The following is an 18,652-nucleotide window of genomic DNA, read 5'->3' as shown; positions in this document are numbered from 1 at the left end:
TAACAGTTACTTCTCCTGCCCCAAGCATGCACGTGTTTGCGTGTGTGCTCACATACGCCGTGTGCATGTACACACCTGCACACCCCCTGCCAAAGTCATCAAAAGAGCTCTGAGCTCCATGGAGCCAGGTAGCTGGTTCACAATAGCAGTGACTTGCAAGGCTTAAAAAGGCATAGGAGAGGTGGGCATGCATGATCGTACATTGTCCTTCCTTTATCCATGCACCTTCCTGTCTGCCAGCAACCAGTAGTTTAGGGCATCTAGACCATCACGTTTAGTAATTACCAGTGTATCCAACCTACATGAATTTCTCTAATTATTTAACTTGTTTGTAATTTTGGACATGGTGGTATTGTTGCTTGACATTGTGGTATTGAGCTTGAACGCAATTAGAATGGTTTGAGAGATTCTGTAAGTGACTTGACAGAACTGACCCACCCTGTTGCCTTGCTGGTGCGAGAGAAGCAAACATCCTCTCCTCTACTTCCTATGGGTCAGAACCAGCAGCCAAAAGTTCTCATCTTTCTGCACTAATCACCACTTTGCACTGCTGGTGGGATGCAAGGAGGCTGAACGCTACCACATGCATGGAGATGGCATTGCCGTGACATGTTCCCAAACCCTTTCTCTGGCAGAACAGATATATTGGTGTTTTCTGCTAACTGAAGAGCACTGAGAAGGCATTTCAGGCTGTGAAGTAGAGAAACTCCAAGAGTGCTCTTATCGTAGTGTGATCTAGCCTTGTTTGTGCAGGTGGTTAAGGTGAAGCTACCTTTGTTGCCTCTTGTGGATCCTCTTGCCTAGTTGAGCTCTCATGGAGCCATGACACGAGGGCTGTATCTCACAGCACCCAGCTGAAACTCTTTTTTTCTGTTGCAAACATGCCTTGCAGCCTGGGCCACTTCAGACTGAGCAAGCAGGAGCAGAATCCTGTTTGCTTTCCCTACATCAGAAGGAACAGTGCCTTTCTGGAGTTTGATTATTTGGCTGGCTGCTCGGTGCTTTGACTGCGCAACAACTTCTTATCTTTGGTACTTCATTCCTTTGCAGTTTCATTTTGTTTTTCCCCAGCGCTGTGTTCTGCCATTGGATTGCATTCACGCAGCGTGCCCGCAGGCTGCGCCGTACTGTTGCATATGTTGTGCCATCCAAAATAATCTCGGTGGGTGTTCTAAGCAGCTGCCATGATACAACCCATCTTCTTGGCAGCCAGAAGTGCTGTGAGCTATGTGTCTTCTTTTCCTCCTCACCTTCATATATTGTAATAGAGATGGAACCTATAGAAGTCTTGCGTATGGTATACCTTGCCAAGATTACTCTGGTACCTAGCAGCTGTCCATACATGCTTGGTAAAGAAGATGTGTTTTGTTAATGAGGTCTGTGTGGGATGGTGCTTGGAGAACTCTATGTAGATACAAAATGGTGTCCCTGGGAAAAAAAATTCTTTAGCACTCTCTGCCACATTTTAATGGAGGTCCACTGTGAGCTGGTAGTGGGCTTCTGGCTGACACCTTTTTTAGTACCACATCAGGAATGGAGGCTGCAAAAAATCCAGGCTGACTGTACTAGTGTAAAAAGCACCTAAGCTTTGGTTTGATATAACCATTAGCAGTCAGCGTAGCTGCGTAGTAAATGCACAGCTTATTGGGGTTTGGTGTTTTTAATTATTAATTGCATGCTTGCATGTTTGGAGATGGACTCAAGCTAATGTAATATTTGCCTTCATATATTCCAGCTGCGTAGGTGTTGAAGAAGAGGAGGCACCAGATATCGACATCTATCATTGTCCAAATTGTGAGAAAACCCATGGAAAGTCCACTTGTAAGTATACTTGCACAGCTGGTCCTCAGATACATAGCAGATTCTGTATGTTTAAACAAAAGAAGCTTTTTTTTTCATTACAAAAAGACAGACCTAAACATCATGTGTCATAAATACTAGAATTCAAACCATGAGGTGAAAAAAGATGTTAGGGGGAGAAAACCATGGATTGGATTGTGGAGCTTTGGATGCAGCTCTCTGCCTGGCCTCAGGCCGTGTGTACGAGCTAATGCAAGGCACCTTACCTGGACAGCTTCAGTCCCCAGTCCCAGCAATGAAAATAATGCTTCCTTCCTCGCCCAGAATTAAGAATTGTGAAGGCACTTAGTACTGTGGGCTAGAAAAATCCTACAGAGACAGCTAGTTCTAGTAAGGTGAGTTTTGGAAATGACATGGTGTTTTTGATGAGCAGAGTAAGAAACAGTATGTTATGCTTGGCCTGGATATAAAACTGTAGCGATTTCAGTGGCAGTCAAAATTGTAGGATGCACTGAGGGTGCCAATTCTTGCAGTTCTTTCACAGGAAAAAGTTCTCCTGAGTAAAAGTGACAGTTGATCTCAGTGGGAGTTTTGCCTGGGAAAGAACTGTAGGATGTGTTTGCTTTGGTCAGATTAATTCACAAATTCTTTCTATTATACAATGGGGGAAAAAAAAGAAAAGGAACCAATCCCTGTAAAAGATGAAATGCTTTACTTGAAAGCCATTTATTGTAAATAAGCAACAATGATGTGGAGGTTCTCACTGCTTTGCAACCTTACAGCAGCACACAGAGGAAGAGCACTGTGCTCATCTCCCAGGAGCTGAACAAATCATAGTGTTCCTTTTTTAGTATGAAATAACGGATGGCTGGAAACTAAGTTTTGTTGAGTTAAAATTCAGTAATTTTAAAAACAAGCAATTATTTCTGTACTGCCTTAAAAGTTAAAAAAATTTCTAGGGCAAAAGGGGAGGAGTCTGAAATGTTTGTTTTGGGGGCAGAAATGGGAATAATTTTTCCACTTTGACTTTTTCAAAATCAAGTGTGAACTGGAAACCTGAAGGACCTGCAGCTGTTCCTGTCTCCCAGATGGTCTGCTAACAACTTTGGCCCAAGCAGGGCACCCACAAAAAAAGCTGGCAAGCTGGCAAAAAAACCCTTGGGAGGCTTGTTCTGAAAGACTTAACAAAATCAATATGTCCCGACAAAAATGTTTTGATTTAAGAGTCGACCTTTCTAATTTTTGTTGGAAGATTTCTGACAAATGCACTGGAAATTGGTCAAACAAATAACCACAAATCATCTTCAAGTGAACAATTTGGTATTAGAATGGGTTGTGTTGAAAAGGGGGCTATGACTGCAGGTACTCCCAGGCTGTTATTGACCCAGTATAGAAGCAGCAGCACAGGATTTCTAGCCTCTATGAGTTTTGTATAACGTTGAGATGTCTGATGCTTTGATTTCTTTCACTTTGCTTTGAATTAAGAATGATGAAAGGCACCTACTTTTCAGTGCAAGGGGAAAAAAAATCAGAAGCAGCAAAAGTTTATAATCAGGAATTAAATATCAATTCTATAAAAACTGCAGTGCATAATCTTATAATTCAAGACATAGCAGTTTTGATAAAAAGATTACAAGTTTAATATACCAGTTAAGATGAGGAGAGTTGAATCGACAACAATCTCCTGATGCTTTAAGAAGGTTTTTGGCTATCCAATTCTTTTTATCCAAATAAAAATCCAATTTGGCAGTACGTCCCTCAGTCTGCATTACACAGCATGGCAGAAAGTGCTTCTGGAGCGCTGTCGCTAGTCCTAGTCTTATCAATGTATGAGGTTATCAGTGTGATAGGAATACAGAACATTATATAATTCTGCAGTACAGCAATACGACTTTGTTTTCTCCCTTCAAATGCATTGCAGAAAGTTTAATGACATACAAGACCAATCATCAAAGTAGTCGAGTGTAAAAATGTTGGGAACATTTAAACATTAGTTATTGATAACCTTACCTTAAGTTTTGGTGAAGTGCAAGATCACAGGTTCTCAAGCTGCATAGCCATTTTCACCATTAACTCGTAGAATTGTGGATCCTCTTGAAAAATGAGGCTGTTATCCTGTAGCCCCTCCTTGTGGAGTGCAATAGGCCAGGAAACTTAAAAGACTGATTAAATGAAGGCGGGAACAGCTTGGCTTAATGCATTCATTCTGTCAGGCATTTGTATGCAGAGCATCCTGCTACACAGCACTTGGGCTCTGCTGGGACTTCTGTGAGATGATCACTTGTATTTGTTTATTAACTGTTACAATATATGTTTAAACTTGTTATCTAGCAGTATCAGTGTTGAAATAAACGAGTCAGTGTTGTTCCAGAGCCAGTAGTTCACTGGTAGGATTTAATTATTGCAAGATCAGCAAAGGGAAACACAGACACCAATTGTCTGTTATGCAACTCGTCTGGATTTAAAAATATATGCGTATTTCTGGAGCACGCATTCCACAATATATGTTTTCCAGATGTCAACTTTAAAAATAATTTTCCTCTTCTTACATTTTTCCACTTTACCAATGTGGCTTAGTGGCTACTATTTCAGAAGATTGCTTCCTGTCATATGACATTTGAAGCCGTTTCAGTTTAATGAAATTTGTAGGGACTCCTCTTTGGGAAAAATTATACACATTCACACAAAATTTTCTGACATCATTTAAATAAAATCTAAGTGCTGTGTTTAGGCAGACTTGACTCATTTTCATAACATGATCTGAAATGTTTGGTTTGATTGCTGTCTCATTTGCAGCAGTGAAAATCAGGAGAAATTCTTTGGAATCAGTGAAGTTATGTAAATGCAAGCAAACCAAAGTCAGGCTGAAACTGTTTTTAAGTAGTTACAACCTTTAATATAAATCAATAGAGAACTAACAGGGTGCTTCTATGTATCCCTTCCTCATAAATACATTTGAAATAATATAAGTATACCTTTGAAGTCTAGAACTATTCATTCTGAGATACAGTTTTCATAAAAACTATATTCCCTTTTTCCGCTGGAGGGTTTTCTGTAGAAGGAGTGGGTTATACTTTCCAATGGTCAAATTTGGATCAGAAAGTTCTGCAGAAAAAGAAATCTGTAATCATTTAAGAAAAAGTGGCCTTTCTGGTCAAAGCTAGTATTTGTTGCACATTAATGGGCCTTTAATCGTTACTGTGGTGTTCATGGTAAAGATGAAACATGAAGAGAATGGCTGAAAATAGGCCAAACGTTGATTGTTTGATGTAGTATACTGGATTACAGCAGCCGGCTTGCTGCTGTCCAGGAGATAGCACCTCCTGGGGAGCGCGTTCTGGCAGCGGAGACATCTTTGTTGCCTCTGCATGAGAGGTGAATGTGAAAGGTGGATGCTCGCTGGTGCTCAGTGCCAAGGGAAATAGCTCCCCAGTGCTTTTTGAAGAGTTGCAGTGAATTTCTTAATTCAGCACTGATTTACTGCTTTTATTTCTCGACGCTCCATGCTAGCTTAAGTGTAATAAAAGAGCACGCTAATATGATAAGCTCTTTAATTTTCACTGTGGCAAGTGACACCTGTTTCACTGGGACTTGTGCAAAGAGTTCCAGTGTTGGTTCGGATCTGCTGAGAGGGGGAGGAGGCAGTCACTGGAAAGGGAAGGAGAGGAGGAAGGTTTGGCATTCATGTAGGGCTTGTTTCCTTTGTTACCAGGAGCATTGAATTAATACATGAAGCCTGAGAGTCATTAAGATAAAGAACTAGCAGCTTTAATGAATATATCCAGCTAGGCTGGAGAGCTGCGTGGAACTAATAAAACCAACATGCTTTGTGCAAAACCTGGGATGGATTTGTTGGGAGATGTCTTTACTCAAGTTATTCCAGGGTTGTGGTTGGGAAAACAAAGTTAGCTTTTTCTGAACCTCATGTCTTATAGCTGTGGCCTCCAGATTCCTTTCTTAATGAAAAAGTATGTGGATCTGTGTGTGTGTGCATGTGCAAGGAGCGAGGAAAGAGTGCTGTCTGTGCATGGTTACTGATGAGTCTAGTTCCTTCCCCAGCTGTTTTGAACAATAAGAAAAGCCCAAGATCTTGATTTTGGGATAAAATACTGAGTTTCATGATTTAAAACAAGGGTGAAAGATAAAAGAAAGTCGTGACATATGGAAGTTCTACTAATGGAGGCTTGAAATGGTACGAATATGCACTTGAGGGAAAAAAAAATTTACTACCAAAATGAGCATGTCCGGACAGACTGTGGAAGTAGGAACAGCTGAGAGAGATAGTGCTGACTAAGAGAAAAAGCTGGACCAGTTTTTCTTGCTCTGCATTATCTGGCTGTCAAAGAGGCAAGGCAGAACTACATTGGCACTTGACTTACTTATTTGTGCTTATTCCAGCTGACCCTTTTTCCATTATGAACTTGCCTATATGTCTTACCCACTGGGAGCACAGTCAAGGGGGCCTTCAGTCTGCTGTCATCAACTTAAGGCCTAAGCCTGGCTTACCTTCCAAAACCTAGGAATAAGAGGAGTTCTAGAAATTGCATTTGTGGTGCCCTTGTGTCTTTTTTTTTTTTTTCCTTTTTCCTTTTATGTGCATGCTGTGTGCAGGGCATAATTCAGAGCCCATCAAAACTGATGTCAAATCTGCCACTGCTGGACAGACAGAATAAGGTAATTCATGACAAACATATTCATAAAGATCTATACTGCATATTGAGGAGGCAGGAAAGTGGCTTTCTAAGAGTTTTATGATAAGGATTAAGCGTGTAGTCTGGCAAGTACAAAACGTCCAGAGCCTGTGTTTGCATAAAGCCTGTGGTAGCTGTGCAGCTCAGTAATTATCCGTCTGGTTGCCCTTATGTTACAAAACGAACACTGTTCAGTATGTAATAGATCTTCAGGCTACAGTATAATTGTCTAATGGTGAATTGAGAGCAATGTTAAAATATGCAGTGCAGCATAGTGGGGGTTCCCTCTTCTCTGCTCGCATAAGAAATGAAATGAAGATTTGTCCTTCCTTCAAATGTCTTAATAATTATCTTCTACTTAACATATGGTACTGTCCAATTTATTCTTTTTCAGTGAAAAAGAAAAGAAATTGGCATAAACACGATACTGGACAGACGACAGAGGTCAAACCTGTACAGAATGGGAGCCAAGTCTTTATAAAGGAACTTCGAAGTCGTACTTTTCCAAGGTAGGTTGTTCAGCAGCACGCACGGACAGGGCTGTTGAGATAAAACATATACAGCCAGTTTCCTATGAAGCTGATGATGATGCCTGCTGAAAACATTATATAGTAGAGAGCTATGAAGTTTAAATGAGTGCTGTTTTATTGCAGATGTCCCAGGCTCTTCCCTTTTTTATATTTGTGCAGCCATATTAAAATCTACTCTTGGTTGAGCCCAGTTCCTGTGGATTTCTACAGAAGCTAGTATTTGTGAAGACAAGAACAAGAGTGCGTTTGGCCCCTACAACATTCGCTTGCATAAGAAACTAACCAATTTATTGCATACAATTATTCAGTTCTCAAAAATACTAATGGTTTTGCTGAAGTCTGTCTCCATCTTGAAAAGAAGAACAATGACATCCTCAGTTGCTACAGTGACAGAGGCTCTCTTATTTGGGGTAATGAATAGTGCTAATTGTTAGGTGACATGTTCCACACTTTATTAGGCTGCTTCACAGCTATTTGTATGAGTGATGATTTTCTTCTGGTTCTCTAATGTAGGCCTTAGCCAAATAAATCCTTAATTATTAAAGACTAATTATTTTAGAAGAATCCTTGGAGACTGGTAAAGTGTACTTGGTAAACACCAAACTTCTTCCTTTTTATGGAGAATTTGATTTCACATTTAATTTCAGATACTGGTCAGGCTCGTTAAGGAAAAGGCTGAAAATACCTCTGCAAAGTGTTTGCAGCACTTACAGATGTGTTTCACTGAACTCAGGACGCAGTATTTTTACTTGCTTGGCTGTTTTTATTTGGGCCTGTTCGTACAGAACAATTTGTCAGGTTGCAAAGCTAATTTCTTAAAAAAGGTTTAAGACCTAGGCAGAATGATTTCAGTAACCTTGCATGGTCACTGAGATTGCACTTACATATGCAATATCTCATGAGTCACTCCCAAATTGTAAAAAAAAATATGGACCCCCATTTTTTTTGTTTGTTTCTCACATAAATGTGCACGTAAGAAAATCCTGCTGCCAAATTAAAGTTTCTGAGAAAGAAGGGTCTGTAGCCAAAAGGAGTGCCTGCAAAATTCAGGCCTCTGACATCTACACTTGTGCCATTAGTAAAACAAAGTCTTGTTGAGAAATTTTCTGTTCTGAAGAAAATGAATGAAATCTGCAGATGTTCACAGAAGAAAACCCAACACTTGTCAGTCAGAATGTGATGAACGGAAAAAGGGGGTCTCAGTTCAGAGACAGCAACATCATTGCTGATTCACAGCACATGACAGTAAATTATAACCTATGGTTAGTCCCTTGGTGAAGCTCGGATCAAAAGGAGCAGTGAAGAGAGCAAAAAGGCAAAAAATATAATTCATGTCACGCCGCTCCTGAATGCTTAATACCAAAATAACATTAGAGTAGTAATAATAATTAAATTGATGGTTCAAGTACTTCAGTGTAGGTGCCAGCCTCTCCATTTTGGCACAATCATTACTAGGTGCTGTGGTACTGATATCTCTTTACGACTATGTGTAAGGTTCTGTGGCACATATAGAAGCAAATCAGACTTGAACAAGTATGCAAGATATATATGGGCACTGTTAAAGTAAGTGAAGAGGTTTAGGTGTAAATCATGGTTTTCTTCTTGCTCGTTAAGATCTCCAGCCTCATTCTTTGCACGTTGCACGTTGCTGTTGTATGGTACCAGTGCTCACATAAATGAGGAACATTCCTTTTAATTATTAATTAAATTTGCCTCCTGATCAGCCATTGCTGATGCACTGTGGCTGGGGTGACGCAAAAATAAGCTGGGTTTTTATAGCTTATCCCTCTTTGCGTCCAGCCATCTTGTTCTCCCTGGGGTTCAAAGCTCCCGCCTGGTGTATCCCTGCCAGGGCAGCCTGAGCAGGCTCAGGGCGAGGGGTTCTCCCTGTGTGGTGGGATCAAAGGGGGAGCCCCCATAGCAAAGGGTGTGGGGAAGCACCCACAGTTAAAGGGTGTCGGGGGCTCTGCCGCAGGTTGAGCTTCATGGGGCGGCGAAGGCGGTGAGGCCCGAGCATGCCAGCCGCCATGGCGGCGCTCTCAGCCTCGTCCCCTTTCCCGCCGGTTTTTGGTGCCGTGTGAAGACGTGAGCTGTAGTTCAGAACTGCTGCAGGAGAGGGCAGTCATGTATTAGCCTTACCTGCTCGGGGAGGTAGTGCTTTTTGGGGTGAACGGTCAAAGTTTTGCTGTTCCCCCTGCCGGCAGCCGTGGCCCCGGCCTGCCGGCCGATTTTCGGAGCCCAGCTGGCAAACTACACACGGTGGCAGGGCGCTTTTGGGACTGATGGTCGTTCACATACAGTCATTTCTCACTCTGAATTCAAAGTGTTTTGCTCGTGAAAAGATCTAGAAATTGGACTTGAATTCCCCTTGAGAGTTGTCAGTGCAAATAGCTGGTTGTCTGATGAAGCTGCCCTTTCCCGAGTCTCTTTGGCGCTGTCATGGCTTAACCCCAGCCGGCAACTAAGCACCACACAGCCGCTCGCTCACTCCCCCCACCACAGTGGGATGGGGGAGAGAATTGGAAGGGTGAAAATCAGAAAACTCATGGGTTGAGATAAGAACAGTTTAATAATTGAAGTAAAATGAAATAGAATAGTGGTAGTAGTAGTAGTAGTAGTAGTAGTAGTAGTAGTAGTAGTAGTAGTAGTAATATAATACAATAATAATATACAAAGCAAGTGATACGTGCTACAATTGCTCACCACCAGCTGACTGATGCCCAGCCCATTCCCGAGCAGCGATCACTGCCCCCCCCAGCCAACTCCCCCCAGTTTATATACTGAGCATGACGTCATATGGTATGGAATAGCCCTTTGCGCCAGTCTGGGTCAGCTGTCCTGCCTGTGCCCCCTCCCAGCTTCTTGTGCACCGGGCAGAGCATGGGAAGCTGAAAAGTCCTTGACTGGTGTAAGCACTGCTTAGCAACAACTAAAACATCAGTGTGTTATCAGCATTATTCTCATACTAAATCCAAAACACAGCACTATACCAGCTACTGGGAAGAAAAAATCAACTCTGTCCCAGCTGAAACTGGGACAGACCCCCTCCCAGCGACTTGAAGATGATTTGCAGAATATTTCCAGGGCAATTTATTTGACTACATAAAAATGATTTGCAAAGTATTTCCTGGAAAATTTATTTGAGATTATGTAACATTTTTAATCTTGCCTTCTTTAGAGTGGAACATTTAACACTAATTTCTTTAACATTGATCACTGGTAACTTGACAGATCCCTATAGTCGAGGAAAATGGTCTTTCTCTGTAAGCTGTTATTTCAGGAGTTTCCGGCAGTTGGTGCATGAGGCTTGAGTGAATCGATTCCAGATAATTTTAGTGTGCCCTGCGTGCTTTGCAATAAATGGCTTTTTGGTTTTTCTTATGCACCTAATTTGCATATTATTGCTTATTCATTACTTTTTACTTTCAGTAGTGAAATGCAGAAGGTGCCAAACTCTGCATGGAAGCACCTCACCATTGAATCTGTGTTTACTTTTTCAGTGCTGAAGATATAGTCGTGAAAGTGCCAGGCAGCCAACTAACAACAGAATATTTGGAAGAAAATGGCTTTGCAGAGCCCATCCTCGTTCCAAAGAAGGATGGCCTCGGTTTGTCCGTGCCCGCACCCACCTTCTACGTCAGCGATGTTGAAAACTACGTCGGTGGGTATCTGGCAAGCAGGTAGCATTGTACTGTTTGGAGCTCAGCTGCTTTTCAAAAAATATATATATTATTTGTATAAAAAAATGTAAAATATGTTGTAAAGTGTTGTCTGTGTCTTGAGCTATGCTGACTTCAGTATTTGTTATGTAGTGGTACGTTGTAATTAGCAATTAATTCACTCTTGTTTCTTGTACCAACTTGTGTATCTTACAGTGAGCCTGAGCCAGACTGCATTGTACTCCATAGCACTGCATTAAAAGAAACAGTCATAGTAGTATTAAAAACTTGTTTCTTCAGGCCTTAGCTGATTACTGCCATCTTGCTTTGTATTGAAGGAATACTGAGACTCCCACTCTGCAAAGGCAGTACATTTTTTAACACTGCTATCAGTGAGAGCTATTTTCATTGCTGTTGGTCATTTGGATTCATTTTGGCATCCTCCTGTCTCTAACCTGAGCAGGGCATGGTACTGCATCTTCTCACAAGTCATCACATCATCCCACCTTGGAAGACACACCTTGGCGAGGAGCCGTAGAAGTGCTCTGAAGTCGCTTGTCTTGTCTCCATATCCTTCTTCCTTTAGCACGTGTGATCTTGTCTCTTGTCCTCTCTCACTTTGTCCCTCCTCTGTGTCACTTTCTGTCCGATTCTCTCTCCTTCCCCTCTTCTGGCAAGGCATCGTCCTTTTGGAGCCATGACTCTAGCTCCAATGTATCTGTCTGTGTTTCATGGTCCCTTTATCTCCTTATACAGTCTGCTAACCACCCCCTTCTCCTCCCCTTTCCTTACCAGGCCATTGACCTGTTCCCCAAACTGGAGGTTGCTGTCACCAGCCACTGGTGTTCCTGACTGTATCTATTGCTTTTGCAGTGATTGTGTGCAGTGAGATAACTATGAATAAAGGAGAATTCAAGACCCCTGATTTTATTGTTCTCTCTATCCTGTTCCTTCTACAGGAAACATATTTTCCTTGCCCATCTGCTCCACTTAGCAGATTTTATGACCTAGGTGCTCCTTATGCATCTGCTGGCTTTCTCTCAGCCTCTAGCTGAAATAATCCATCCTACCAACAAAATAGTTAGTGAAAAGCTGGAGGGAAGAACATGGGTTGTTTAATCTGGAGCTGGCCCCAGATTTGAAAGTGAATGGAACAAGTACGTGCTGATCTAATCTCCATAGGGTTAGTTCACTTGAACGCGATTTCCCAGGCAGGGATTTATCTCACTGTTCTGTAGTTCATTACATTGGACCTAGAATGTCTTTTAGAAACAATCTAAAGTAGCAGAGGACAAAACACCACAACCGAGACTGCCAAATACATCATTACTGTTCTGGCATTTCATGAAAAAACAAATAGATTTTTTTTTCCTCTCCTGATGTGAAAAAACCATGAATGAAACACTGGGAGAGGAAAAATAAGGCCAATTAAAACTAAAGGGAAGAAAGACCAGAGAGATGCTTTTCTTGCAGAAAGGATAAGAGAGTCTGCTTAGAAATGGACACTCTTTGTAAAGCTCTGACTTTCCCCATGTGTACTCTGGTGTGCCCAGTGTTAAATGCCACTAATTGACTAATACTGTTAGTATTAACACTGGGGATTTGCATCCAACAAGTTCTGTTGAAGAAACATATAAGTACTAGCAGCTTATCCTCTGTACTCTAATACAGAGGGGATGGATTTTTGATAGGTGTAATTTTGGGTAAAATAACAGAAAGTCAATTTTTTTGTGGCACACCTGAAATATCATGTTAAAAAATGGGAATTTTCCTGCAAAACTCCTCAATTATAGATTTCAAAAGCAAAAATTTAAAATAGAACATAAGAAAACTTACAATTTTGGAAAATCAGTTTGGCAAGATATCCTATACAGTATTACACTTTGTCTACAATCATGAGACTTTTACAGTGTGGTGGGTAGGGCTTACTCTGTGGATATAGAGATATTTGCGTATAATTTTCACTATGCAAATAAAATCCATAATGAAATTAATAGATTCAAAATAACAGTAATCCTTTAAAGATAAAAACTACAGAAATAATAACGTCAGGGACATGAATACAAAGACACCATTTTATGCATCTACATTTTATGTATATACACATCTTTTATACATGTTTGTATACATGCATAAACAACAGGGAAGATACAAAGGCTAAGAAGATCAGAAAATCAAAAGATTGAGATGTTTCTCAAAATGTTAACTCACCCCCAAGCATACAAAATGGGGCAAGTCAGGCTGCCCTTCAATCTCTCTTTTTCATTGAATTGATTTGTAGGACCAGAGAGGAGTGTTGATGTCACTGATGTCACCAAACAGAAAGATTGCAAGATGAAGCTCAAGGAATTTGTGGATTACTACTACAGTACAAACAGGAAAAGGGTCCTCAATGTGACCAACCTGGAGTTCTCAGACACAAGGTAAGAGTCCAGGCTGCTGCACTGTACAGTGTCCGGGATACGTGGTGGGGTTCGGCTGGGGAAGTTTGAACAGCCTCTGCCTTCTCTGCTGGTTCCCTCTTTAGGAGGTACTGCTTTAACCGTGGGATAGCGGCTTCTTGTTGCTCTGACTCTCTCCTGCATCATCCATATGCAGCCAGTTCAGGCAAAGCACGGAAATGGAAGTGCTATTTCCTATATGAGGAGAATGGTACACAGTGGACTAAATGGGCCAGCATTTGTCATGGTAATTCACACCTGCATATCGTCAGCATTCATGCGCTCACATATCAGAACAGCACATTCATCAGTGCTCACATATCAGAACAGCACCTTTCAGTTTTATTTTAACTCTAGTAGTATAGGTATAGTTAATTCATTGCAACTAGATCCTAGTGATTTATGACTCGAATGTAACTTGATGGTCCAGGAGTGAATTCTCTGCCCTGTCCTGGTAGTGAATGATAACGTATGTTCCTAGTATGATCTTAGGTACTTAGATACAGCTCGACAAATACTGGTAAGACCAAAGAAAGGAGGACAGAGATGACCACAGAGGTATGATAAAACTGTATATGGGTTCGTGGGAGAACATAGACATAAGGGGGCTTATTTTTTAATATTCGATGAGATGGGAATCCTGATGGATCTAAGGCAACAACAGCCCTTTTTCCATCTTAAGGTGATCTTGAAACATGGTGATCTCCTCAGAGCATTCTTTTTTAAAATGCGTTGTACAGCAGTGAACATCCTGCTTGTGTAGCACTGGTTTGAGCGCATCATATATTGCTTACTGAAATTTTCCATTTAAAGTAGTGTAGAGTAAGTGAATAGATGAGGTGTGGCTCTAGGTATAGCGTAACATGTCACTGGATGTCCTTGAATGAGAGTAAGTTTGAAATTATTATAATTTTGTAATCCTATACCATGCATTATAGTTTTAGTTTCAGTGCTTCTGCGAGTTAACCTGTAATCTGTATGACAGCAGTTCAGAACTAGAGTGATGCTGACTTCTCGGTGGAAAGTTGAGGGGTGTGACGGTACAGATTAGCTCTGAATTTGAGGCTGAGGTGCTTTAGTGATGAGGTAATGATGGTGATGAGCCAGAGGTAATGGTGCTGGCTATGTGAATATCACCAGTCCTCAATGACAGGAAGCCTACTATTCTCCTCATGTTTTATAGTATATGTTTTATATATAGGATAATTAGCTGATGTAAATGCTCAGGTTATTGCTTTGTGTTTTATATAGCTGTATTCATCACCTGAGCTGTGCTTTTATTCCAGAAGTAGGCAGATGCATCTATAATGTACTGAACTTCATGCAACTGCACAGATCATTTTTACAGTTCTTGTAGTCCTTCTGGGTAGCTAGTACTTACAGAAGGGAAGTGCCAGAGAAGGAAAAGATTCCTTTATATACAGACGCTACACAGAAGATGATGAGTGCCAACATAAAAAAAATAATGGTTGTTTCGGGGAGCATTCCATTTTAGCAAGAAGACTTAAAGTAGCCTTAAAAAAGAAGGCTGATGAATAATTACAAGCTCATTTTTTTTAAAGCCATTACCTTTAGCTCTGTAGTTAGTATTTTAGTAGTTAGTGCACACCCATTTCTGCAGAAAGCATCTCTAATAATTACAGGCTTCAAATATTACCACTATCTTCAGTTGAGATTTTTTTAGCTTTCTGCCATTATCCCAGAATAACGGGAGGTCTTTTGTTCTGAAGAACTGCTGGAGATGTCACTCATATGCTGCTAATTTAGACATTAACTAGCAAATATTTTATTTCTTAACATAGACAGTGACACTTTAATTGAATGCACTGCTCCATCTTTCCCTGCCATTTTAAATGGAGCTATTGTTATCAGTGTTTGACAGTGAACATAAATGACACATGGGAGCATTTAATTTTAGTTTGAAGTGCAGATATTCTTACTGACGTGATATTTTAGAGCGTCCAAGAGTGAACCTCCACCCCTTGCAAATATTAGTCCAAATTTTGGACTTTTAAAATATAAAATTTAGCACATTCTGGGATGAAATGCTTTTAATACCTGTTTATCATGCCACTACATAGTTTTAGCTGTGATTTATGGTATATATTATATATTTAATGTAAACATAATATATAAATTATATAAATAAATATATGCAATATGAATACATGTTCAATGTAAATATATTAATTTGTATAGATTATATAAATAAATATTATGTATATTTTATTTTAAATATTTTCACATTATTAGCCCAAATTGGACTTTTTCCTTCTTCTGAGGTTTTAATGTAGTTTAGTCATTCTAAATAAAAAGATCACTGTTATTTTCAGCATCAGATCAAGACTTACTTAGTCCTTAAGTATTAATGTGATTGTTATTAGGATTTTTAATACTGAGCTTAACTTGCAAATTTTTAAGATTTGCCAGACCATTTATGTAAGAGAGCACACATTTCACTTTCTCTTCTGAAGGTGGCTGGAAAAGCAGCTGTGGTAACAGTGCTATTGATAACTGAGCCTACATAGCAAGAGGTAGGGACTGGAAAAATACAAACAACATATACTTGATCATAAATGCTGCTACTGAAAGAAGTCAAAGGATTGTTGCTAAGTCATCATACTTAAAAAGCCTTAAATCTCTGTCTGTAAACAGTTTTCACAATTTTTCTGAATGAAGAGCAGTTCCAGTGACATGTAAGGAGCTGCTTCAGATTGCCATGCAAGTATTAGAGTCACACTCCGCTTGTTTTATCAGGGTCCTTGTGCTCTTTTTTAAAAAGATGCATGTTTGTTTTCAATTCTCTCTCTAAAGGATGTCCAGTTTTGTAGAGCCTCCAGATATAGTTAAGAAGTTGTCCTGGGTGGAAAACTATTGGCCTGATGATGCTCTTCTGGCTAAACCCAAAGTTACCAAGTACTGCCTGATCTGTGTGAAGGACAGCTACACGGATTTCCACATAGATTCGGGAGGAGCTTCTGCATGGTACCACGTGCTGAAGGTGAGGCATCCTGTTTTTGCAGTGTATCTAGTAATGAACTAAGTTTTACATGAGAGGGCCATCCTAAAATTCTCTCAAAAATTCAGGTCTCAGGTTTTTTTTCCCCATGGTGCTGTTATATCCGTAAGAAATGTGCAGAGCCTTAACTGCTGTAAGTGGGTATGCTCTCAGCAGTGCCAGGGTTTGCTGAGCGAGGAAGCCACTTGGAGTGTGGAAGTTGTCTGTGTGTTTTCACTGTATTTGGTTTTTAATATTTGTTTAGTGCTTTCTGCACACACATCACCTAAGACCTGAAAGATACTGTGTCCTGCTTTTGCAGGATAATGGAATCTGGTACTGTAAACTTTTGGCAACATCAGTCCCACAAATCTGAGCAAATATGGTCAGCTAGCGATTTAATTATTTCAGCCATTCTGTACAAAGCTGTCGAGTAAATTTTATTTTGATAGTGTTAAAATATGTAATACTATATATTTCTTTAGATAAATATTTGTGTGTGCGCGTGTGTGTACATGAATCTGTGCCAGTGCAGCAGTGCTTGGTTTGGCTGCTTGTTGCTAATTTTATATTTTCTAATTCAGGGAGAAAAGATATTTTATCTCATCAAACCAGCCTCTGCAAATATTTCTCTTTATGAACGCTGGCAATCGGCAGCAAACCACAGTGAGATGTTTTTTGCAGACCAAGTAGATAAATGTTACAAATGCACAGTTAAACAAGGACAGACACTCTTCATTCCATCAGGTGAGCAGGCTATTGCAGGTGAGGTTTCTTGCTCGTTTTAGAGCTGCTGAAATAGCATGTCCAAAATGCTAGAGGGATGTGATTTGACCACTTTCTCTGACGAAGTTTGAAGTCTAATTCTCAGTAGAAGTATAATTTCATATGCTTAAAAAAAATCAGAACTTTTACTGCTTTCTTTCAATATTTTAGCACCCTTTTAAAGCACAACTAGTAGGTAGTTTTCCACTCTTGGTCTAGCTGGGTTGCAGTAATTCATGAGTTCTCTCTCTGTATCCAACCATGACATAGGTACTTCTTGCCATCTAACAGAGAATTCATGTTGAATTACTTGCTGACCATGACTCCCCACAAAATCCTTTTCATGGTCATTGGTTCCCTGTGACACTAAGGAACTATAAAGGCGCCTGCACGAGTGTGGGTGTGCATTTGTGGTTTCGCATGAGGCTGAAGACCTGGATGTCACAGATTTTTATGGGTTACTTGATAGACTGTGGCTTTCATTGCAGGTTAGGGATGGTGGATTTTGTTTTTCTCAGTTCCTGGGAGGATCTTCATAAGGATAGGGAGTTGATCAGCAGATAGCGCAGAGTTTTAAGTGAATGCAGTTCTACTCCTGTCCCTCACCTTCTTCTCACCATGAACAATTATTTCCTCATTTGCATTGCTGTTTCCAGCACTCCGTGTTACCTGTTGAAACTGTAATCTGTGTGGGACAGGGATTTTCTCTCCCTCTATGTGCCTTTCAATGATGCACTGTCCACTTGATCCATAATCTGAGTTGAGGCTTCCAGGCAGCATGAGTAAGTAACAGCACTGGTACTTGTGTTTTGGAGGCAGTATCCAGTAATGCCATTTTTCTGTGTGTGAGTATATTCTTGCACAGAATGTTTACACACTTGAATTTTACTTTGACTGTAAAAAGTGGAAAGTAGGTATTTCTCTCATGACCATATGTGGAGCAGATGGTAGAATAAACACGGAGCAATTTATAGAGATTCACTAATTTAGGTAGATTTTTGTATGACAATAAGTGTTTGGAAAACACCTGTTCCTGGCACTACAATAAAGTCAGTGTAAGGAGCTGTCACAGATTTTTATGGTGATGTGAAAGCAGCTACCGTTATGTAGCTGCTGTTGCTTTTCACAGTAACAAGAAGGTAATGTCAGTGTGAACAGTATGGCTCCTTTCACTGTCTGCCACCACTGAAGGAAGTCCTGGGACTGGGAGTCAAAGGTGTGTAGCACCTTCCTGGGCTGGGCCTTTATCATGCAAAACAAACAAGGGGCCATATGCAACTTTGTTCAAAGCGTATGCGGTTCTGGTGCTGACTTGGGCTGCAGAGCTGTATTGGTGCCTAGGAAGTAAGTTGCTAAGTGAAGCATAAACATCATGTTGTGAATAAAGTCTTTGTTACTGTGATTCAAGTTCTTATCCTTGGGACTCTTCTCTTTCTCTTTTAGGTTGGATTTATGCAACTCTAACACCTGTAGACTGCCTGGCCTTTGCAGGACATTTTCTACATAGTCTAAGTGTTGAAATGCAGATGAGGTAATCTGTCTTTCAAATCTAAAGTTAGGTAGAGGCTCAGTTTTTAATAAATTGGCCATCCTCTCTCCTATTAATTAGCCTACATTTGCGGTAACATTGATGTAGCTCTACTGGACAATTTTGGAAAGCGTACCCACATTTGCCCCCTTCTACTGTGTTCTCCCATGCTGAGTTATTCCAAACTGTCTTAACACCTATTGCATAGCGCATAGAAGGATATGTGAGGTGCTTGGATTG

General features: G+C 40.5%; 1 protein-coding gene across 3 annotated transcripts in view; it reads left to right on the top strand.

Annotated features, from left to right (window-relative positions):
- Nucleotides 1-18,652, top strand: part of PHF2 (PHD finger protein 2) — an 87,428-nt gene that overhangs the window by 41,559 nt on the left and 27,217 nt on the right. For all 3 annotated transcript variants that reach the window (XM_082321990.1, XM_082321991.1, XM_082321989.1), the window contains exons 2-8: nucleotides 1,736-1,821; nucleotides 6,886-7,000; nucleotides 10,522-10,682; nucleotides 12,962-13,103; nucleotides 15,936-16,122; nucleotides 16,704-16,866; nucleotides 18,328-18,415. In XM_082321990.1, coding sequence (XP_082178116.1) covers nucleotides 1,736-1,821; nucleotides 6,886-7,000; nucleotides 10,522-10,682; nucleotides 12,962-13,103; nucleotides 15,936-16,122; nucleotides 16,704-16,866; nucleotides 18,328-18,415 — 942 coding nt within the window. The remainder of the gene's footprint in view (nucleotides 1-1,735; nucleotides 1,822-6,885; nucleotides 7,001-10,521; nucleotides 10,683-12,961; nucleotides 13,104-15,935; nucleotides 16,123-16,703; nucleotides 16,867-18,327; nucleotides 18,416-18,652) is intronic.

The sequence above is a fragment of the Platalea leucorodia genome (genome assembly GCF_965183815.1).
Source record: "Platalea leucorodia genome assembly, chromosome: 9".
In the NCBI taxonomy this organism is placed as follows: domain Eukaryota; kingdom Metazoa; phylum Chordata; class Aves; order Pelecaniformes; family Threskiornithidae; genus Platalea; species Platalea leucorodia.
Note: the sequence above shows the minus strand (reverse complement) of the source record. Positions and strands in the feature narration are given on the sequence as shown.